The following is a 24,145-nucleotide window of genomic DNA, read 5'->3' on the forward strand; positions in this document are numbered from 1 at the left end:
CACACTCCCTGTTCCCCTGAAAGACGACAGAGAGCGAGAGAGAGAGAGAGAGGGAGAGAAAGAGAGAGAGAGGGGGAGTGAGAGAGAGAGAGAGAGAGAGAGAGAGAGAGAGAGAGAGAGAGAGAGAGAGAGAGAGAGAGAGAGAGGGGGGAGAGAGAGAGAGGGGGAGAGAGAGAGAGGGGGAGAGAGAGTCCCTGGCCACCCACGGCAGCCTACTGCCAGAGAGGAGATGATGCATCTTGGAGAAAAGAGGCAGATGTAATTTCCACTGTGATTTAAGCACAACAGTCCTTCCCCCCCCGGGCCCAAACACATCCGTAATAACGCGAGGATAACAGCGTGCAGGGTCTCTGCACCGGCCTGAAGGGAGAGAGCAACAGATGCAAACACACACACACAACCACCCCCACACAAACACATAGCCCTCACACAAACACACACACACACCCACCCACACACAGATCCCCCATACTAACACACGCACACAAAAACAGATTTCCCCCGCACACACACAGAGGAACGTATACCAAAACGAAGACCAATTACTGCCTGGGCTAGAATGATCTGGCAGCAACTGTTCTCCAGAGAGGAGCAGAGCAGGAGGGGGGGATGGGGGGACGGGGACGAGACTGACGAGGCCAGGCTCTAATTAAGGAAGCGCTGGACTAGTGACATCCCTGCCTCTGACTCACACTGCCCGAGGGCTGCCTCTAACCAGACCGCTGCCTCTAAAAAGCCTAAATAACTCAGCGACACCTGCGAGGCGGGGCAGTCGAGGGAGAGAAACAACAAACGACGGAGGAACTGCTGATTCACAGAAGCAGACTGCTGCCGGTGGTGGTTCAGCCATGAAGGAAGGAGGGCTGGAGGGAACATCTGACCACTCCATAAGGGACGTGTCTGTGTGTAGTGTGTGTAGTGTGTGTGTGTAGTGTGTGTGTGTAGTGTGTGTGTAGTGCCTGTCAAAAGTCTGGAAAGATATAGCCTTTCACTGTTTTGGAGAGACTCATGCACCAGCTGTACTTCAAACAGACTCATGCACCAGCTGTACTTCATAGAGACTCATGCACCAGCTGTTCTTCATAGAGACTCATGCACCAGCTGTTCTTCATAGACACTCATGCACCACCTGTTCTTCAGAGACTCATGCACCAGCTGTTCTTCATAGACACTCATGCACCAGCTGTTCTTCATAGACTCATGCACCACCTGTTCTTCAGAGACTCATGCACCAGCTGTTCTTCATAGACACTCATGCACCAGCTGTTCTTCATAGACTCATGCACCAGCTGTTCTTCAGAGACTCATGCACCACGTGTTCTTCAGAGACTCATGCACCAGCTGTTCTTCATAGAGACTCATGCACCAGCTGTTCTTCATAGAGACTCATGCACCAGCTGTTCTTCATAGAGACTCATGCACCACGTGTTCTTCATAGACACTCATGCACCAGCTGTTCTTCAGAGACTCATGCACCAGCTGTTCTTCAGAGACTCATGCACCACGTGTTCTTCATAGCTTCTAAAGCATGAATTCAATCACTCAATGGGGTCTATAGGGCATTATGTCTACATGTATATTATGTCTACATGTATATTATGAGTTAGCTTGTTCTCAAATATTGCCTATGGTGTGTTTGATGAAAATAAAGCTTTTTGTACAAATATCAGTACATTTGTTGTGCACAACGTCATAAAATAATATTTCCTAGTGTGTTGCATTAAAACAACAGGAACATGCATCTCTCAAATGATAAAAGACACGGTTGGGCGTTTCTTAACTTCTGACAGGCACTGCAAGTCGAGGGTGGGTTAGGGTCCAAGGTACTGTGCTTTACAGGTGAATCACAACTATGATTTGACTACTGTTTGTCTGTCTATGCAACCACAGGAGTTCCAGCACTGGGTATGCTAAATGTGGATAGTGTTTTCATGTAATTCTTGTGTTTGCTCATGTAATAAATACAGAGGACAAATTAGAGACTGCTTTTAGCCTTCATGGTCTTCTGCAACAATCCTGCTAATGAATTGAATGCAAATGAATTCCCTTCTGCGGCCTGCATACCCGTCATTACGGCAGTGGGGGGGATAAACCCTCTCGGAAGACAAACAAACTAACCAGCCTTTACTTTACAGAGCCTAGCGACATTGTATGAAAGGCTTCTTTCATTCATGCTGCAGTACGAAGCGTCCTTACCTGAGGAATAAAGCAGAGCTAATGATCCTGGTTTTTTCCTAGTGGAAGTCTTGTGTGTTTAATTAGCAAGTCAAATGTGCCGTTAGAGCAGCAGGTAGCTGCTATGATGGATCGTTCGTAGGTGTCACAACCCTCGTACGCTTGGGACTAAAATATCCAGAACAGTCAGTTTCTTCCGACCTTCCTGCCAGCTGGAGTATACATATCTCCCCCTGGCTGGGGGTGGTTACTCAGCCCAGAACACGGGAAACGAATGTTTCCTTGATGTTGATACATATTGACCATGTGTATAGTTGAGGCTGTTACAGAAGCATGCGGGCCGTGAGCGCTGGGGTGTGGTTTGGCCTCAGCTGCAGGAGGCAGCCAGCAGGTGGGAGGGGCTCATGGGAGCCGAGCCCAGGTGAGGCTGGAGCAGGTGTTACCTGTTGGCTCATCATCCTCTCCCCTCGGTCATGCAGTGGAGTGCAGGAAGCGGACAGGGCTACAGCTCTCCGAGGTCATCCTAGTCATTTTGTTTTTGTGTAAAAGAGAGGAGCGTTCTCTCCGACAGCAGGAGTGTAATAACCCAGGCCAGCTCGCTGGCACCAACCACAGTAATAACGTTAGAACCGTGCACTTGGTATCCTTGATTATCTGCCATACTAAATATACGCACCGTTTGAAATTCCCTTTGAATAAAAGCATATGCTAAATTAATATTAAACCAAACAGAATTACATATGCTCTTTGCATTACGTCCATCTGTTTGTGTCCATTCCCATTTCATTATGAGCCACAATCTAAATCTGAACCTGGGAGTATCGGGGCGCCCTGGGTTCAAATCCCTGGCTCTGGCCGCGCATGTAATCCCCTCTCTTTCTCTCCCTGCCTTTCTGGTCACACTTCCCATGCAAACCGTCCGTGAGCATGAAGATAACGTGCATCCGAGAGGGATCGACGGTGTGTTCGGTTGTGTGTGTCATGCTGTGTCCAGGCGGGCATCGTACCATGTGCATAAGCTGGTCTCTCTCTAGTGTGGTCTTCTCTGCCAGGGTCACGATGCTGGCCAGGTACTGGTGAGCAGTTAGTTCCTTCTCCAGAGACGCCTCCATGTGCTGCTTCAACACGCCGATCTTCCTCTGGGCTTTCCTGGAGGACACGAGGGGAGGGGAGAAACGCTCAATCAGATGTAAGTACAGAAATATCAGTTATCAGCTTGCTTTTGATTAAAACAAATCTGCTGCCAATAAAGTAAGACATTTTCCCTTGATAAGATCTCTTAGAATAACGTGACGCCATTCAACAGATAAGCCATTTAGTACAAGTAAACATTTATTTAAAGTCAATACAAAACCATTAGATAGTGTTCTGTGATGCGTGAATCCAAGATGGCCGTGCTGACCTGCTGGCGTGCCTGGAGAGCTCCCGCTCAGCCTCCATGCGCTTGATGTCTGCGGCCAGGCCAGCCTTGTCCAGGGCCAGACTCTTCTTCTCCGCCTGCAGGCTGGACAGCCTAGCCTGGAGCTCCTCAACCTCGCTCTGCTGCCGACCCTCCTCCTGCTCCAATTGGCTGGGAGGACACAGACAGACACACACACACGGGTTTGGCACTTAAGTTTTGGCTACCCGCAATGTTTGGGGCTATCTCGTTGTTCTGATCAGTGGACCTATGCACTTTTGTAAAGCTCTCTCTTGGAAGTCGCTTTTGATGAAAGCATCTGCTAAATTAATCAATGTAAATGCGGTATGGTTATAAAAATGAATAAAAAGAGATCACACTGTTACACCGTACTTATGTTTGTTGGTGCATCAAGATTTGCACACAAGATTTATACAACAAACTGTACAGTTCATAATCCAATCTGACGTTAGGTAGAGTTCCAAGTACAGCTCAACCTTCAGTCCCGCAGTGACGAATGAACCGAAACGACTAAACAATCTCCATGTACCTGTCCTCCATGTACCTGTCCTCCATGTACCTGTCCTCCATGTACCTGTCCTGTCCTCCATGTACCTGTCCTCCATGTACCTGTCCTGTCCTCCATGTACCTGTCCTGTCCTCCATGTACCTGTCCTCCATGTACCTGTCCTCCATGTACCTGTCCTCCATGTACCTGTCCTGTCCTCCATGTACCTGTCCTGTCCTCCATGTACCTGTCCTGTCCTCCATGTACCTGTCCTGTCCTCCATGTACCTGTCCTGTCCTCCATGTACCTGTCCTCCATGTACCTGTCCTCCATGTACCTGTCCTGTCCTCCATGTACCTGTCCTGTCCTCCATGTACCTGTCCTGTCCTCCATGTACCTGTCCTGTCCTCCATGTACCTGTCCTGTCCTCCATGTACCTGTCCTGTCCTCCATGTACCTGTCCTCCATGTACCTGTCCTCCATGTACCTGTCCTCCATGTACCTGTCCTGTCCTCCATGTACCTGTCCTGTCCTCCATGTACCTGTCCTGTCCTCCATGTACCTGTCCTGTCCTCCATGTACCTGTCCTGTCCTCCATGTACCTGTCCTCCATGTACCTGCCCTGTCCTCCATGTACCTGTCCTGTCCTCCATGTACCTGTCCTGTCCTCCATGTACCTGTCCTGTCCTCCATGTACCTGTCCTGTCCTCCATGTACCTGTCCTGTCCTCCATGTACCTGTCCTGTCCTCCATGTACCTGTCCTGTCCTCCATGTACCTGTCCTACTGTACCTGTCCTACTGTACCTGTCCTACATGTACCTGTCCTACTGTACCTGTCCTACATGTACCTGTCCTACTGTACCTGTCCTACATGTACCTGTCCTACTGTACCTGTCCTACTGTACCTGTCCTCCATGTACCTGTCCTCCATGTACCTGTCCTACTGTACCTGTCCTACTGTACCTGTCCTCCATGTACCTGTCCTACTGTACCTGTCCTACATGTACCTGTCCTACTGTACCTGTCCTACTGTACCTGTCCTCCATGTACCTGTCCTACTGTACCTGTCCTACTGTACCTGTCCTACTGTACCTGTCCTCCATGTACCTGTCCTCCATGTACCTGTCCGTCTACTGTACCAACACCAAGCCTCCTTCTCTGCCTTTCTTAACGGCATCCTACTTTCAAAACTTTGGGGGTTTTGAAGTGCTTGTCTGGGGCCATATCCTTTGTCTGGCTCGGTTAAGACGCATCACAGGATCTTCCTTTCACTCCATTTCTCCTTTGGATGAATAATCCATCAGGAGGCTAATAGAGCCAGGGAGCCTCAGAGCAGAGGCTCTTAACAGGGCCGCCCAAACCCAGACTTCAAGGAGCCCTCGGCGGGTGGAAAAACAGCAACAACAAAGTCTTCAAATAAATTCCCGTTTTTGACTCTGTGAATAAATAAAGTTAAATCACCGTGGCGGGTGGTGAGCTACTGCTTGCCTGTTTTGGGTGCAATTCATTCATTTCTGTGTGTTCATTCAAGTTTTTCTTCCATCAAATGAAACACAAGGTTTTTTAATAGATTGCTCCCATTAGAGAATTTCTCTTCTGTGAAGTTCACACTGGAAATTAATATGTGCCTTTCAGCACTAGATTTTGTAGTCTGACTTTAAACAGTGGTGTGCAGAAGCTGGGGCCAATCTTTTACAGAATAATTACTATTTTTAATGCATAATTTACTAAATTAAATTGTCATTTCATAAATTCCTTTTTTCTTTTATGTTTTTTTTTTCTTCGGGGGGGGGGGGGGGGGGGGGGGGGGGGGGGGGGGGGAAGAGAGAGAGATCAAAGCTGGCTCTACAGTTTTCCACATCACATCACACTATTCATGCCCCATTTTCCGGTTAAAAATACAATTTAAGAACATATTTGAAATCTCAGCAGAATATAAAAGGTGGGGAATTACAATTTTACTTTCATCCCAGCTCAGTTTAAAGTCAAAAACAGTCTTTCCCACTTTACCTCAGTGTTTAACTATTCCAAATTGGGGAATAGCCATATATTCGACTCTCATTCAACAAAATTAATATCCGTAGCGGTTCTCTTAGGAAATCCATGTGGAACAACAATCGCTTCACACAGAAGTTTGACCTCAAATGGTTCTGACAGATGAGGGAAGATATTTCCAGCAATATTTGAGAGAGAAAAAATACCCCTTATAAACTGGATATAAAAGACTAGCTTTTTACTTCAAGGCCATGACAGTCATCTTAAACATTTAGTGGATTTTGACCCTGAAGGACTAGCTGACTTCCTAATCAGTCTCCTAGAGGATCGGAGCTGTTAAAACAATAGCTGGAGACAGTTGAGGGAGGCCACACACACACACACACACACACACAGAACCCCGTCCCTGTCAGTTGGATCTACTCAGCTCGTTTGTCACAGTGACAAGGAGACCAGCGGTTCGCTTCAAAAGTCTGAAGCAGCTCCTTGCCCCTCTCTTCCTCTCCCCCTCTCTTCCTCTCCTCCTTGCCCCTCTCTTCCTCTCCCCCTCTCTTCCTCTCCTCCTTGCCCCTCTCTTCCTCCCCCCCCCCCCCCCCGCCCTGGAATCTCCTTCATCTGAATGACGGAATGACAGACACATTGTATTCCAGGCAGGGAGGCCAGGGTGTGGCAGATATAGTTTACTGTTATTCATTAAAGATATACAGCGGGCAAGACAGGACAGTTTTAGAGAGTGGGCCTTCCACCCCTCCTCCTACCCCCCCCCCCCCCCACCCTCTTCCTACCCCCCCCCCCCACCCTCTTCCTACCCCCCCCCCCCACCCCCTCCTCTGTTTACCGTTTGAGTTTGGTAGCGATGGCACAGTGCTCCTCCCAGCTGACTGCGTTCTCCAGGCAGGAGCGAGCCTGCAGGTGTTGGGCCTGCAGCGTGCGCAGCTCTGCCTTGACCTCCCCCAGCTCGGCCTCCAGCCTCTGCTTCTCAGCCTCCAGCAACATCAGCTGCTTCGACACTTTGGTTACTAGAGGAAGGGAGGGAGGGAGGTAAGAGAAAATAGAAGAGAAAGACAGAACAGGAAAAGACGGACATTCCAGCTTCTCGTGGTTTGCTGCGTTAATGTCAGTCATGGCCAATCAAGCGCTGTTTGCTTACTTTATTTATAATTTAAACTTTCCGTTAGTGAAGAGGCTGATTAAAACCCTTTCTTCAACACATTTTTAATTCAATTAAACTTTTTTGAGCGTTGGCGAAACTGAAGGTGTCCGAATATTCCAAAACACGCGTCAAAGTTGTCGTGTGTGAGTCTGGCCAATCATGAAATTGCTGTGTCGTCACTTGAACCCGTGCAGTTGCTCTTGAGAAAATGCGCTCGGCTACACAGCCGGCAGTTCTCGAATCGATCTCACGGTACTTTTATGGCGACGTCACAGTGACGTGTCCTCGGTGCCGTCTCAAGTCGGACAAAAAGTCTAACCAGAATGCACTTTTTCAAGTCAGCCGCCTGCAGCCGGCTGCGGCGCCGCATGAAGTCGGGTCATGTCGAACGCACCTAACGACAGATAGATGCTGCCGTGATGATGCAGCCATGATAATGCAGCCATGATGACCAATCCTTTCAAAACATTCAGATGCTCCCCGGACCCTCCTGCCCCATCCCCCTCCCCTCCTCCTCCCTGCCTGTCCCCCCCTCCTCCTGCTCCATCCCCCTCCCCTCATCCTCCTCCTCCCTGCCTGTTCCCCCCCCCCTACACTCACCTACACTTTCTACTCTCCCTACTCTCATATCCCCCCCCCATCCACCTCCTCCTGCCCCCACCCTCACCCTCCTCCTACCCTCAGTGTGGTGGCGGCTGTGGCTGTCCTTGGCTTTGGCATGCTGCACCTCCAGCTGTTCTATCAACACCTGGTTCTCCTGCAGCACCAGCCTGGCCTGCTCTTGAAGCTGTCTCCTGGGGAGAGCACGAAGGACAGGAGAGACAGGGACAGAGAGAGAGAGAGAGGTAGGAAAAGAAAAATGGAGACCGAGAGGTAGAGAGAAAGGTATAGATAAAGACAGAGAGAAAGAGAAGAGGGTAGAGAGAGAGAGAGAAAGAAAGAAGAGAGATGGAGTGATACAGACAGAGATAGACAAGAGAAAATTCATTACACGTTCATCTGAGCTTACAGGAGATGTGTACGGCACACAGAGAGAGAAAGAGAGAGAAAAGAACCAGCAATGTAAATGTCCAGCTGCTAAACTCTTTTCCCTGAGCAGTGTGGAATCAAATCTGCAGAGAGCTGATAAGTTCAGAGCCCTGCATGAACAAAGTGTGTTTGGTAATTGCTTGTTCTTTGTGGAACCAGGAATGAGAGGCTCGTACCTCTGGGCAAACAACCCGGGATCCAAAATAAATAAACATGAACGCAGCCACTCATACGTGTAAAGTTCACTGCTCTCGGTTGGACGGAGAGAAAAGTGGAGCGGGGCCTGTCCTCGGTCTACTCTGCTGAGAGCAACACTCCTGGCATTCTTAAATGTGTCGAGTGTACAAATATGCAATTTCACGGGCCCGGTACAGTTCTGTATGTATAATAAAAAATGAATTACAAGGGCGTACTGTACAGCACTAACTGCTCACACATGAGAATCCGAATTCAGAGTTTGGGGGATTGGTTATTTACAGTGGCCTTTACAGAGGCTATAAAAACATGATTTAAAGATTTAATTGTCAGATAGATATACCCCTTGCATCACTCCCCATAGAAGTTTAATATATTTTGAGAGAAGCTTATTGTTCCCATCTCTATAGTCTTGTATGTAGCATAATCCCACAGCAAAAGCCCATCAGAAACACACACACACATAGCGCAAAGGAGAATTCTGCACCTGCTTCTAAGAACACGCAAATGTTCTAATGATGTTGTCCTTCTAGTACATGGTCTTCAAATGTGTTCCACACACAGAGTATATACACACAGGGTTAGATGTGTGTGTGTTCCACACACAGAGTATATACACACAGGGTTAGATGTGTGTGTGTTCCACACACAGAGTATATACACACAGGGTTAGATGTGTGTGTGTTCCACACACAGAGTATATACACACAGGGTTAGATGTGTGTGTGTTCCACACACAGAGTATATACACACAGGGTTAGATGTGTGTGTGTTCCACACACAGAGTATATACACACAGGGTTAGATGTGTGTGTGTTCCACACACAGAGTATATACACACAGGGTTAGATGTGTGTGTGTTCCACACACAGAGTATATACACACAGGGTTAGATGTGTGTGTGTTCCACACACAGAGTATATACACACAGGGTTAGATGTGTGTGTGTTCCACACACAGAGTATATACACACAGGGTTAGATGTGTGTGTGTTCCACACACAGAGTATATACACACAGGGTTAGATGTGTGTGTGTTCCACACACAGAGTATATACACACAGGGTTAGATGTGTGTGTGTTCCACACACAGAGTATATACACACAGGGTTAGATGTGTGTGTGTTCCACACACAGAGTATATACACACAGGGTTAGATGTGTGTGTGTTCCACACACAGAATATATACACACAGGGTTAGATGTGTGTGTGTTCCACACACAGAGTATATACACACAGGGTTAGATGTGTGTGTGTTCCACACAGAGAGTATATACACACAGGGTTAGATGAAATATTGACGTTTTCAGTTGTGGATACTCTCCTAAAAGAAGGGTGCTTATTCTACGACAGAGAGTGAGACTGTGGGAGATAAATCTAGGATGCTGCAGACAGATGCGATCCAGGTCCTTGTGTTTGCAGGTGGATAACAAAGTTAGTGGGCGGCGTTGATTTTCACTTGAACGTGAAGGAGAGACAATTACTGCCGTTTAAGGACGCCGGTCTGTGTAAAAGCAGGCTCTGTTAGAGGCCCCAGATGTGGTCATCCAACGATGTTAACGACCTCTCCACGCTCTCAAACGATCACAACACACACAGTCCTCACCACTCCTTGTGGCTGATCCTTCCAGTCTTCGACAGTTCTTCATGAACCCTCTCGTTCTCGCCGACCACCTCCTCCACTCTCTGACGGAATTTCCCCAAATCCTCCTGGATAGACGAGAAAAAAAAAGCATCTAAAAAGCCACTAATAGCCGCTAAAAGACATTTACAGGTAAACGCAGAGCACCGCACACACCATCTCCCTTGTGTTTATCGGTGTGTGATAATGACAACGGTAAACTCATTTGCGATAAGTAGCGGTGAAAACGATATAAAATGCCAGGAAAATGAGTGCTCGTCACAATGTGCAGTCAGGGCCCTACAGTGAGCCATTTTCTAAGTGCGTGTGGAATTAGTTTCACACTACGCACAAACCAGGAAAACAACACTCATCCCCTCTCGGCCCTCACACGGAGAGACAGAACCTGCACCGGCAGAGAGAGCCAGGTCATCTGAATTTCACGCTTGACTATTGTAATTTAGAGTGAAGACCGCCACTAATGACGATCGGAAGATAGCTTGATTTCGACACAAGTGTAACACGGAGACGATTAGAATATCAACTGCTTTTGTTTGGCTTTCGGTAATGTTTGTGATTAAAGGGGAAAAATAAAACAAATCGATTATGGCGGGACGGTGAATTATGACAGCCTATATTAAATAAAGATCAATTTGGCTTATTTTGCAAGCAAGACCCATTTTTTGTCTACCTATAAGCTTTAGCTGAATGCTATTCACTGGCATTCGTGAAATGAGTTTTGAGAAGCTGTAGTGGAATATTAACTAACCCAGAACCCTAGTTTCAGGCCCGCCAAACCCATCCAAAAATGAGAGCCTATAGCAACTTCCAACAGAGAGACGTTTCAAAAGCCAGAAATACACAGAAGTCATTCACAGCTGTCGTAACGGTTCAAAATCCCTCCCGAACCACTCATGTGAGAATGTGTGCGGTGCGCGTGATAAAGCTCCTTCCTCCCCGAGGCAAGGATTAGAACACTCTACCTTCTCTGAGGAGAGGTGAGAGAACTGGCCAGTAAACCCTGCTGAAACAGGTAGGCTGTACTCTATATAACAAAATAAATCTATATAACTATACACCGGTTCTGGACAAAGAGTGACATGCCCTTGAAGAGCTGGATGGTTATCCCCGAGTAATTAATCCTCTCACGTTGCTACAAAGACGCAAGTGTATGCTACCTTTTCTGCCTCTTTATGTGGCCTTAATGTCAGGGTAAACTCCATCGCACAGCCTCCTTTGATGTGATGAGCACTCGAGGATTCACAAAGGGAATATATGATCTATATTTAAAAGGGAATACGTAATTGCGAGCAGTCAACTTTTTCCATGTGCGTTTCTCTCAGCCTCATGATGTATGCTACATCTTTAAATGCCATTTCGGGAGATATCCATAAATAGAGAAACGTGGCCAGTGCGAGTAACCACTGCGGAATCAAAACATATACGAATATTATTTCTCACAATCTCAGTTCTTCCAAACAAGCCACACGATCATCGAGCACAATAGTATAGGCTGTTTACGTTCCTGCAATTCCACAACGGGTTGAATAGTTTGTCTCCTTTTAATACACTTCCACTCACCTCCAGCCTCTCCTGTCTACCACATCTGTCCAACGGGCTTAAACCCAGCAGGAGGCCTCCAACCCTGAGGTAACCTGATGCAATACTGATTTAGGAAGGCTGGATAAAAAGCTTCTTCTTCGTTGGTGCCCAGACACATGTCTGTTTTCATGACAAGGCCAAGAACTCTGAAAGCTTCCCCCCCTCTTCTTCGATTGTCTCTGATTAAAAGGAGTTGTGATGTCTTCAACATTGTTTTGTCCATATATTTTCAATTTCAATGTCTATATATTCCATCCATTTAAAGTGGCGCACGGTTTAATAGATTTCACCCAGGCTAGACAGCAGGAAGGCATCTGATTGAACAGATGTCACTGCATTGCGTTCTCTCTCCTCGCAATTTAGCAAGACAATTTTCATCGAGAACGTTCTTTTCAAGAACAAGTACGTTCTTAGGATAGATTAGGCTCATGTCACGGGCCTAACGCAGGGACACTTCATAACTCACTTTTACTGGACGGACAAACAAGTCTTCACACATGGAGAAAAACACACACACACTCACCTAAACACTCACCTGGACTGACTGCAGAAGTGCATCTTTTTCGCTCAGCCTGTCCTCGTACGCAAGCATCAACGGTGATAAATATTTCATGTCCAGCTACACAAGGGCAACAAAGATCACAGCCGAGTTTAGCCACTTCAATAAATCACAACCCGACCACATTACTGCACACTAATTGCTCATTATAATGTCATTAAACACCGTAAAGCTACAGTTTATTGAGGAAATAATTCTCTCTCCAAATTTCCAATTTTGTAAGTGAATTATTAACATCAAGATCAACCATGATTCCAAACAAGAATAACACAAATTACAATACCTCTAATCAAACATTTAAGCTGGGCCTTACACAACTCTAGACGCAGAAACTGACAGGAAACATGTCTACATTAAGACAAGATGCGACAGCTACGATGGAATCTTGAGTAAGTGCTTCCAGGGTGCTGCCTGATCACCGTGGTAACGTGACAGTTCTGATCACCGTGGTAACGTGACAGTTCTGATCACCGTGGTAATGTGACAGTTCTGCCAGCTTTGACACACCAGAGGAGAGGGGAGATAACGGATTACAGGCTGGCTTCCAGGAGGATTATTCTGGGTTTTGCATGGGTACAGGGCACAGGGCACAGGGCACAGGGTACAGGGCACAGGGTACAGGGTACAGGGCACAGGGTACAGGGCACAGGGCGAATTGGCACTAGATGGAGGTGAGCACACTAAGGACAAGTGTTAACACTCTCAAACCGCCTCACCAGCCATGGGGGTGCAGATCCTTTCATCGGCAGACCACCGACCCTGGAGCTCTGCAGGAGGAAAGGAGAGAGACCTTGAGACCCACGCAACACCTCATCAAGATACGACTTAGAAGAACCAGGGTCTGCACTCTGCAGCCAGCTTCAAAGGCATGGTGCACTACAGCGGTAGATCATGAGTCCTTCCTGCAGTGGTAAAAGGGGATGCTTACGTTGCTAATTGGACCCGTGCTCTAATTGACCGAGTGCTCAATTAGCAGCCTCTGGGAACCAAAGCTAGTGTACTTAATGTATGTCAACAAAAACTGATACGTTTTATATCCTTTCTTTAATGAAATCCATCACCATACATATATATACACCAATTAAAAAAACAAGTGCTGGCTGTTTTAACTTTCCTGTTCTACTTTTCTTTACATTTAGTCATTTAGCAGACGCTCTTATCCAGAGCGACTTACAGTAAGTACAGGGACATTCTCCCCGAGGCAAGTAGGATGAAGTGCCTTGCCCAACGACACAATGTCATTTGGCATGGCCGGGAATCAAACCAACAACCTTCTGATTAATAGCCCGACTCCCTAACCGCTCCCTAACCGCTAAGCCATCTGACCCCCCTTTTGCAACTTTAGAGTGCTAAGTCTAACGTGCTAACCTTAGCTTGCTAACCTTCGTGTGCTAACATTAGCTTATGCTCTCCGCTGTGGAATGACGGCTGTTAAACTGTCCTACATGAGTTTCCTCAGCTTAACAGACTCCTGTGTGATAGAGCGAGGACGGGGATAAGATGGCTGAGTGGTGAGGGAGTCGGACTAGTAATCAGAAAGTTGCCGGATCGATTCCCTGCCAAGCCAAATGACGTTGTGTCCTTTGGCAAGGCACTTCACCCTACTTGCCTCGGGGGGAATGTCCCTGTACTTACTGTAAGTCACTCTGGATAAGAGCGTCTGCTAAATGACTAAATGTAAATGGATAATGGTTAAGAGCGCGAGAGAGCGCGAGAGCGAGAGCGAGAGGACGTGAGGAGCAGAGACTCCTCCAGGCAGGGAGTCTCTGCTGGAGGTGATTAAAGTGAGCCCCTCTTGATCAGGCTCGTGTGGAACCGTACACGCTGAGCCCTGGGAAGGCAGTTACTCCAGAACTTAGCAGAGCAAAACGGGACATTTCGGAACAAAAGACCAGAATCCCAGAAGGATCATTAGTGTATTCTGTACGATTGGATATAATTGCAATTAGTGTGGTGTATCATAATGGGAGTACGCATGGAAGCAGGGCCTTCGTCTTACATAAAGGGGTCGTGGATCAAAGCTCTTTGACCATATTTCAACACTTGCTTTGTAGCAAAAACATTGGTTGTCTTTCCTCTTATCACCGAGATATTTAAGTATCGTCTTTAAACACATTTTTATTCTTTGGTTTTCTAATCAGTTTAGGGTCACTCGTGCTTAATTGTTTTGTTTGTCTGTTGTTTCTATTTCTTGTTGTTTGCCTTATTCGATAACTTTGTACAGCACTTTGGTTGGCGTTGGCTGTTTTTAAATGTGCTTTATAAATAAACGGACTTGACTCTGAACTACTGCATTGCTAAGAAGCAGATGGCCTGGGGGACTTAGAGAGTGGGTTTGAAAGAGAACAAAGGGGACTGAAAAACGAAGGAAATCTTCGTTGTCTGCTCTCTCTCAATACCTTGTGGTATTGAGAGAGAGCAGGCCAGTGCATCAGTAGCACCATCAGGTTGTCCATCTTCCAGGCACACCTGCCCTCCTGGGTCATCCCACTGTCACTGCTTGTAAAATCCTGGAAATGTGCGTGGGGGAGGAGTTGGTGTGTGTGTTTGAAAGAGAAAGGGAGAGGTATTAGAGAAGAACGAGAGTGTGCGTATTTGAAAAGAGAGAGAGAGTGTGTGTGTGTGTCTGAATGAGAGAGTTTGTGTACACGCCGACCCCACGGATGAGGGGAGGGGGGGGGATGAAATCCCATAACAGCAGCGGTCCTCTGGATCCATGAACAGGCCTGCGAGCTAGCTGACCTGAAACTGAAGTGAGGGGATGTGGCTCCCTGTTGGGACCTGGTCCGTCTTAAACTGAGCATTCATGTCCAACCATGGAAGCAGCACAGCAGGATCCAGGCCTCTGGTCCCCTCCACGCACAGCGCTTCACAGCAGGGGAAGAAGTTCAAGAAAAGGATTTCAAGCGCGACAAGGAGCGAACGTCAGAGGCACGAGTCTCTTGAGGAAAGGTTTCCTCCGAGGTTGAGCTTTTCAGACGGCGTGGTGGGTTGGCAGACATGAAGGAGGAATTAAATCTACAGAGTCTGGATCTTCACCTTTCATTCTTTCCCAAGATGCACCTGCGCAAATACGTAGGAGACGGTCACGGCTGTGTGAAGGCTTGTTTGAGAATGTCTTGCAGACAAGGATGTCCATCTTCTGAAAGGATGACCTCCGAATGATAACCGTTGGCCTATAACAAAGGGTGTGTGTGTGTGTGTGTGTGCGTGTGCGTGTGCGTATATATATATATATATATATATATATATGGCTGTTCATGATTGTTCAACATCAAAGTTTCTTAGAAATTATCTGAACTGAGCAATATAACTTATCTTGAGATGAGTCAGAACTATCTTGAGATTCTGCTTTGCTTAGGTAATAGAAATTTGACGGAATCAGTACATCAGCACATCATACGTTCTCACTGCGACTGCGGATGAAAGCAGATGCTTCTGAGTTAACTACGAACAAGAAAATTAGGTAAGCTACTTAGCCTATAACCTTTTTTTGTCAACTACAGTGTAATCTATTTAAGGAGCTGAGGCAATGACTTTTCCCAGTCTCCATATTGCATTAACCAAAAAAAAAAAGAAATCGAAATAGCCCATCACAGAGTTCAAATTAACTTCAAATTCTCCCATCTCGGTCGAATCATTCACTTTAGTCAGAGACGGTAATTGCGTTTCACTATCTCCCCGCCAAAATCTTCAAGTCATTAGGACACATAGTTCTTTGAAGCAGAAAAAAGGAGCCAAGTCTTTCTCTTCACTGCCACAAACAACCAGCCGTGTGCTAAAAATACACTTTCTTAAATTCTTATCCTAAGGAGATATAGTCCCTGAAACTATCAGGGGGGATTTAATGGGAATAGTAATCACTGGAGATAATATAGCTGAGCTTGGAGCGATGGATTCACTCAGCATGCTGTTAGTTCCCATGGGTGCAGTGGTACCTTAAGGGGTAAACAATAAGTGGGTCGCAACTGTACGATAGGAAGACACGTATGGGATTTGATGGATGATTCTATTGTCTTATCCTCGAGACCCTGACATAGTAATTTGTCACAGTTTGAGAAGCTACATGTTGCCGTTGTTGAAAAATATTTTGAGCATGAAAATGTCAAGTAAGGTTAGATACTACCAGTCCATGGCAAACTCTCGAAGGGACAACCAATAATAAAATAAAAAAAATTGAGACGTAACTTCAAAATTACAAATCACGGATATCTTTCTATTTTTTTTTCTCTCGACAATGACTCAATTAGTGCCAGACGGCCGGTGTGGTTTACCTCTTCCTTTCCCAGGGGTCTGAAGCGGGCCTGGTATCTGCTGAGCTCCACGTTCAGCCGGTGGACGGTCATCTTCAAGCTGTCGTTCTCATCCACCAGCTCCTGGGCTTGCTGCCTCAGACTCAGAAGTTCTGCTTGCTCACCTGCAGGGGGCAGCGCAGGGAACAGACACGCTCATCTTGCAGTCAGGGCCAGTCAGGGCCACGTAATTAGCAAGTTTGAGCTAGTCACTACCAAGGGGGATGGTAAATTGATCCAAAGTTCAGGATTTCAATGAAACCCTACACCACCCCCTCACCTCCTTCTCCAATGGTGCTCTCCGACCCCACCACAGCCACCTTATTCTTTTTGCAGGGTCCTCCTCCTTCCCACTCTATCCCGCCCCCCCCCCCTCTTCTCCCTGGATACCCCAGCCCACCCCAGCCTCCTTCTCCCTGGATCCCCCAGCCCACCCCAGCCTCCTTCTCCCTGGATACCCCAGCCCACCCCAGCCTCCTTGTCCCTGGATCCCCCAGCCCACCACACCTGCGGTGGGACCCGTCTGAGCGGAGGCCTTGCTGAGCTCCAGCTGGCGCTCCAGCTGCTCCAGCCGCTCGTGGCTCCTCTGCAGCTGGAGGCTCTGCTCCATGCAGCGCTGCTCCAGGGCCCGGCGCTCTGCCGCCAGGCCCTGGTTCTGCTCCGTCAGGGCCCGTGTCATCTCCCTCTGCACGTCCAGCACTTCCCTGTAGGCCTCTTGGGACCCTTGGGGGTGGAGGGGGGGGAAGGGTGGTGGAGGGGAATAGGGTGGAGGGGAGGAAGGGTGGTGGAGGGGAATAGGGTGGAGGGGAGGAAGGGTGGTGGAGGGGAGGGGTGGGAGAGTGGAGCGGAATTGTAGGGGAGGAGTGTGGTGGAGGTGGGTGGAGTGGGTGAAACGATTGTGTAGTGGTCAGATTTATAGAAGGTGGCAGAGAGGACGGTACGGATGACAACACACCAGGAAACAGGGCAGGAGCACACAACACACACAACACAAAACACACAACCACGAGACAGAGCAAGCAAGGATGAAAACAAACAAGGGAAAGAAAAAGGGAAAACGTCAACATAAAATCCATAAAAGGACATGTATGAGATTTACCGCAACACCACTACGTCAACGCCCCCCCCCCCCCCCCCCCCCCCCCCAAAAAAATAGGGAATATCTTAAAATCAGAGCCCTCAAAACGCCAAACCTAGGAGAAGTTTTATTTTCTATTCATTACTTTGTGACTTAGCCCCCTGAAAAACAAGCATCATCACTTCTAAAGAATGTGGGCGGTGTTGAATGCTCCAGTGCTGGCTGTGCAGTTTGAGAGTTTAAGTTAGACACCCAAAGTGGTTCTGATCAGTATGCCTTGTCCACAACACAGCTACATTGGAATTCATTGGCTTTGATGCATTTTTGGTTTGACTTTTTGTATGAAGAAAAAAAAAACACTTAAAAACAAGGACAAAAAAGGCAAGTGTTGACAAAACAAAATAACAAGCTTATGAAAATAACTTTCATTTTCACATACTGAGGAGGGGGGAAATGATACGAAATCCATAATAAGCAGCATCACTAGAATGAGGATTACTCACTGGATGGATTTCTGTAGCTGCATACAGATTTTTCCAAGCAGAGCCTGGTTATGTTTGCATAATAGCATAGCTGCATGTTAGTGTTGCCCAGGCTGGTAGTATTGACCCTTGAGCAGTGTTTAAGCCAAGAAATTGCAATTAGCCTGCCGTTGCTCTATCCCAGTAACTAGGACTGGTTTAACATGATGATAGTCCTCTGCATGAATTCAATTAGTATGCATGGTGGCCAAATCCTACGTGATATGTCAATGATCTCATACATTTTGCATTTATAGGGCATATCCCCAGACTAGCAATCACCAATCCCCAAGTTAACCAAAAGCAAACTCTCTCTAGCATGAATGAGGATGAAGTAAGAGCCTGCGGCCATTTTGTTTTTTTTACTCATCTCCTACATTTCATCGCCTCCTACATCCAATGGAGAAGTTGCAAGCGGATGTAAGCTGTGGTTAAGATGCCGCGAGGAAGAAACATTGGCAGTAGAACAGAACACTAACTGAGCAGAGCATAGCAACAGCACAACACGACCCAACACAGCACAACACTGCACAACACGACCAAACACTGCACACAGCATGATCCATGCAGCTCTGATCTACTAACCTGAACTTTCACCTCTCCTGCTATCTGTGCTCTTTTTTTGAGACTTCTTTGTCGATGAACCCTGGTTCTCTTTGGGAGACCGAGTGCTTTTGTCGTCTGTAAAATCTGGTAGAAAAGCAGACGAGTCAAGTAATTCAAATAAAATCGCATTTTATTATTGTGTGGACATTGAAATATCTCTATCTTTGCGGGACTGTGGAGACATCTGGAATAATAAAGTCAATTCCAGTCACGGGCAAACCTGTTGGCTAAAAAGTAGGCTATACAAAATGCCATTAACTGTTACAGTCTACTAAGGTTTAGCTACTATCAAGAGAACAATGGCCTTTTTGTCTCTTTGGTAAACTTTCGTTGTGTGTTACGTCACTGAGAACTGTGTCACTCTCTTTAACAAAATTTGACAGTGGCTGTTGCTTTAAGTAAGACGATTCAGAGAACTTTTAAAGTGTCATTGTCACTACGGATATTCCAGAGCAGAGTTAACAAGCTAAAAGCAAGGACAAGGTCCTTTCAAGAGAAGCGTTGGCAATTCCCCGCATTCCAGTTATATTCATTAAAATTCATTTAATCGCTAGCCTCACTCATTTCCCGTCCGAACAACAGAGGCCACTGTCAATTAGTAACACAGAGCAGAGGCAAACGCAAACGGCGGGAAAGTCTCTTTGCGACGCGGACCAAAAATATTTAATTAATCCTTGAAATGGAATGTGGTAGTTGTAGCTAGCCTAGCGAGCACGGAGACATGCTCGTTGAGATCTGACATTTGGTTAATCCACAAGGAGCATCTACGAGGAGTGATATCTTCCTGACCGGTAAACTGGGAGTTCTTACCCGGGGAAGGCATGGCCCTGTTAGATGAAGACCTCCGCACGGGTTTTGGCGAAGGCTTAAGGAGGGGCAGAAAGGGGAGAAGGAGAGAGGGAATGAAAAAACAAAAGAATGAATCATTAAAAATACTTAATCACAAAAGTAACATTTTTTAAACTGCGCCCCCTCTCTGCTAGTTTTCAGCTGTTATGCACACTTGGAAGGGGGGAGGGTGGGGCGGGGGGAGAGAAGGGAAGGCCTGTACCTGTGGTGATAGCGGCCGAGACATTTAGCATCGTGTGGGTGTGAGATTATCAACTGCCGTGAGATGGAAAGGGGAGGATCGTAAATCCGAGCCCTGGCCCAGTGGTGTCCACCGGTATCAGCATCAAACGGTATTGACTTGGCAAAAATTGAAAAACATCAACGGAAAAAGAGACCGTTGGAACGGGTCGTCGTCTGCTCCACGCTGCCCTTACGATTTATTTTTTTACACATGATTCCATTCTGTACACAGCCGGTTACGGATCGATTTTCATATTCAAGGTTATATAGGGGATATAGAAAGTGAATGAATGCTATTGATTTAATGACCGTACCAAAATAACAATTTAACTAATGTAGCTATATTGCTGTGCCATATATATATGGTTATATAAAACATGGGGGGGTTGAACTTGTGACTTCTCGGTCTGTACAAAAAATTCTGTAGTGAAATGCTCTACCCACTGAGCTATTCACACTCCCCAGAGATCAACGTCTTTGTATAATGCAGCAACTGGAGTAGCACTCATCATTTCATCGTCGAGAGCTACACAATGACAACAAAGGCTTTCAGCTTCAGTTTGGGGTGACTGCAGGCAGGAGGTGAGCCAGGCTTATCCTGGTGGGGAAGGCACTCTAATCTGGAGCCACGGGGTGGACGTCTACTGGGGCTTGGCTGCACTGGCAGCACTGCTCCACAGAGGGATCCTCTCTAGCTGAGAGAGGCCTCCTGCTGGTGTGTGTGTGTGAGAGAGAGAGAGAGAGAGAGAGAGAGAGAGAGAGAGAGAGAGAGAGAGAGAGAGAGAGAGAGAGAGAGAGAGAGAGAGTGAGTGAGGGGTGGGTAAAGAGACAGAGAGAAAGGGAATGTAAATAGTGAGCGTTAGAGAGGAATAGTGAGTTATTGAGGAGAAAGTTAAGAGGGGTAGACAGAAAAATAGTGACATTTACTAAGAGAGACAGGAATGGTGAGAGTTAAAGAAAAATGGAGGGTATAATTTAGATTTTAAGAGAGGGAGAGAGAAGTGAGAGTTGAGAGAGAGAGCAGGGAGTAGTGAGGGTTAAGGGAGGGAGAGAGAAGTGAGAGTTGAGAGAGAGAGCAGGGAGTAGTGAGGGTTAAGGGAGGGAGAGAGAAGTGAGAGTTGAGAGAGAGAGCAGGGAGTAGTGAGGGTTAAGGGAGAGCAGGGAGTAGTGAGGGTTAAGGGAGAGCAGGGAGTAGTGAGAGTTGAGAGAGAGAGCAGGGAGTAGTGAGGGTTAAGGGAGGGAGAGAGACTGGGCTCATGGCTCAGGCAGCAGTCTGATGGGAGCAGAGCTCTCCCAAGTCTCCCTGCTGGTCGTCTGGTGCCCGTGGGCATGGAGGAGCCCTGGAGAGGTGTGATTGGAAGGCCCAGCAGAGGCAGTGTAGTCACACACATTCATCTTGCAAACTACCTTCAGACGGGCCACCATGAAGCATCTCAGTGCTAAAGCCTGAAGCATGATGACACACCCAGATCTAGAAGCATCCCAGTGCTAGAGCCCAAAGCATTATGACACACCCAGATCTAGAGGCATCCCAATGCTAGAGCCTGAAGCATTATGACACACCTAGATCTAGAAGCATCCCAGTGCTAGAGCCTGAAGCATTATGACACACCTAGATCTAGAGTCATCTCAGTGCTAGAGCCTGAAGCATTATGACACACCTAGATCTAGAGGCATTATGACACACCTAGATCTAGAGGCATCCCAGTGCTAGAGCCTGAAGCATTATGACACACCTAGATCTAGAAGCATCTCAGTGCTAGAGCCTGAAGCATTATGACACACCTAGATCTAGAGGCATCCCAGTGCTAGAGCCCAAAGCATTATGACACACATAGATCTAGAAGCATCTCAGTGCTAAAGCATGGAGCATTATGACCCATAGATCTAGAAGATTCAGGTGATCTGAATCTGAAGCTATCCATATATCATGCTAACGACAAGTGCTTGGTCCTCAAGCTGAAGAAACTCCCTCTAATGGTTGATAAAGTCATAGTCCTCCAGAGTTAATTGCACCCAGATCCTTGTTTTTAATCCATACTCAATTTCAGGCCTATAAATAAAAAAGCACGAAAGAATTCTGAGCACAGCTGAATTCAGCTTCCATCCAATCAAACGTTTTTTAGGGTAAGGAACCCAAACACAAGCCTAATGAAGTGGCTCCATAACAATGCATATTTCATCGCATTTCAGCCTCAATTATCAGACTAGTAGTAAACATGACAGGCCTATTAAAAAACCTCCTGACCCCTCTACCACAGCAGTGCGTGTGTGTGTGAGAAACTGAAGGGCAATGCACAGGTGACAAAGCACCCTCCCCACCTACTCAATCTCTTTTGAACTGTTGTCCTTCAATGTCTCATGGGGGAACACATTATAGTTGGGGGGGTTTTAGCTCCCAAAATCAAGGTCAGTCCACCCCGAGGCAAACAGACTGACCAGGAAATCAACTCAAGAACGAGGAAGCAACAACCTACCATTTAGCTGTGGGATCAAAATTGACCTAATTAATCAAAAGAATGGCATAGCTGAGGCGAAAATTACAATAGGAGGAAAAAGCAGGGGGAGGAAAAAGGTGTCTTACCGTTCTGAATGCCCCCTTTTGGACCTCAATTTCCTCTGGAAGAAAGTGTTTGATATTAATTGCGGTCATTAAGCGAGTCAATTTTACGCTATGCAGTGCAGGTTTATTTGGCAGCTGCCCTCCACAAAGTGAACTTAAGGAGTCCTACAACTTTGATGATACAACAGAAGAACAACTCATTTATTTAATTAGATTCCAACATCATAGCGAAGGGTGACGCGCATTAAGAATAGTTTTTATTATCCTTTGACATGTGACAGCTAAGCAGTAAAGGTAACTGCTCAAACATCTCGCCAAGCGCTCATGCATCACGCTCGACATTCTCCATTACTCCATGTAGACACGTCATTCAACTAATCCTTCCAGTACTATGCATATTGATCAGTCATTACAACCTGATATAATACTCACAGCTGCCAGTACAATCTAACCTGAGATTTCACTTTGCAGGACTGTTTTGTGGGGACACAAATAATCTTTGGTGGGAAAAGCATTCATAGAACTAATCCTTGATGTACAATGCATATGGATCAGTCACTATAGCGTAATAGAATCACTCATAGCTACCGGTGTGATCTAATGTGAGACGTAACATTGCAGGACTGTGGAACACGGTGTGTTTAGTGGGACAGGAGGTCAGGGAGGGTGTGTCCGGGGCTGGAGAGACTCACCTCGGGGTAGAGGGGACACTATGCCCAGAGAGTCATCCGTCTCTTCAGCTCCCTCCGACTGGAAACCCTGGGGAACCAGGAGAAAGATGGTCTTGGTACGCATACACAGCAACCCAGGCACACACACACACACACTTTTCCTTGTGTGAAGGTCTGACGTGACCTCTTGCATGCTTCTCTTTGCCAGGTTCTTGTCTTTTTAAAGAATATCTTTAATTCAGGACTTTCCTCGGGTGTATCTCGGGGAGCCATGTCCGTGTATCCTGGTTTAATCATGAGAAACATCACACTTAAGACACCATCTTAAGAAACTCCATCTTGCAAACTACCTTCAGACGGGCCACCATGAAGCATCTCAGTGCTAAAGCCTGAAGCATGATGACACACCCAGATCTAGAAGCATCCCAGTGCTAGAGCCCAAAGCATTATGACACACCCAGATCTAGAGGCATCCCAATGCTAGAGCCTGAAGCATTATGACACACCTAGATCTAGAAGCATCCCAGTGCTAGAGCCTGAAGCATTATGACACACCTAGATCTAGAGTCATCTCAGTGCTAGAGCCTGAAGCATTATGACACACCTAGATCTAGAGGCATTATGACACACCTAGATCTAGAGGCATCCCAGTGCTAGAGCCTGAAGCATTATGACACACCTAGATCTAGAAGCATCTCAGTGCTAGAGCCTGAAGCATTATGACACACCTAGATCTAGAGGCATCCCAGTGCTAGAGCCCAAAGCATTATGACACACATAGATCTAGAAGCATCTCAGTGCTAAAGCATGGAGCATTATGACCCATAGATCTAGAAGATTCAGGTGATCTGAATCTGAAGCTATCCATATATCATGCTAACGACAAGTGCTTGGTCCTCAAGCTGAAGAAACTCCCTCTAATGGTTGATAAAGTCATAGTCCTCCAGAGTTAATTGCACCCAGATCCTTGTTTTTAATCCATACTCAATTTCAGGCCTATAAATAAAAAAGCACGAAAGAATTCTGAGCACAGCTGAATTCAGCTTCCATCCAATCAAACGTTTTTTAGGGTAAGGAACCCAAACACAAGCCTAATGAAGTGGCTC

The 24,145-nt window shown here is 46.7% G+C and overlaps 1 protein-coding gene across 1 annotated transcript in view; it reads right to left on the bottom strand.

Moving 5' to 3' along the window:
* The window catches only part of cep89 (centrosomal protein 89), a 70,026-nt gene that overhangs the window by 43,044 nt on the left and 2,837 nt on the right, over positions 1–24,145 (bottom strand). Inside the window, exons 5-17 of the mRNA XM_047050951.1 lie at positions 23,061–23,127; positions 22,390–22,424; positions 19,545–19,599; positions 18,714–18,818; positions 17,037–17,252; positions 16,512–16,654; positions 12,954–13,004; positions 12,214–12,297; positions 10,062–10,165; positions 7,910–8,025; positions 6,917–7,097; positions 3,578–3,745; positions 3,183–3,324 (exon numbers count right to left, since the gene is read on the bottom strand). Coding sequence (XP_046906907.1) covers positions 3,183–3,324; positions 3,578–3,745; positions 6,917–7,097; positions 7,910–8,025; positions 10,062–10,165; positions 12,214–12,297; positions 12,954–13,004; positions 16,512–16,654; positions 17,037–17,252; positions 18,714–18,818; positions 19,545–19,599; positions 22,390–22,424; positions 23,061–23,127 — 1,467 coding nt within the window. The remainder of the gene's footprint in view (positions 1–3,182; positions 3,325–3,577; positions 3,746–6,916; positions 7,098–7,909; positions 8,026–10,061; positions 10,166–12,213; positions 12,298–12,953; positions 13,005–16,511; positions 16,655–17,036; positions 17,253–18,713; positions 18,819–19,544; positions 19,600–22,389; positions 22,425–23,060; positions 23,128–24,145) is intronic.

The sequence above is a fragment of the Hypomesus transpacificus genome, unplaced genomic scaffold, assembly GCF_021917145.1.
Source record: "Hypomesus transpacificus isolate Combined female unplaced genomic scaffold, fHypTra1 scaffold_132, whole genome shotgun sequence".
Lineage (NCBI taxonomy): Eukaryota > Metazoa > Chordata > Actinopteri > Osmeriformes > Osmeridae > Hypomesus > Hypomesus transpacificus.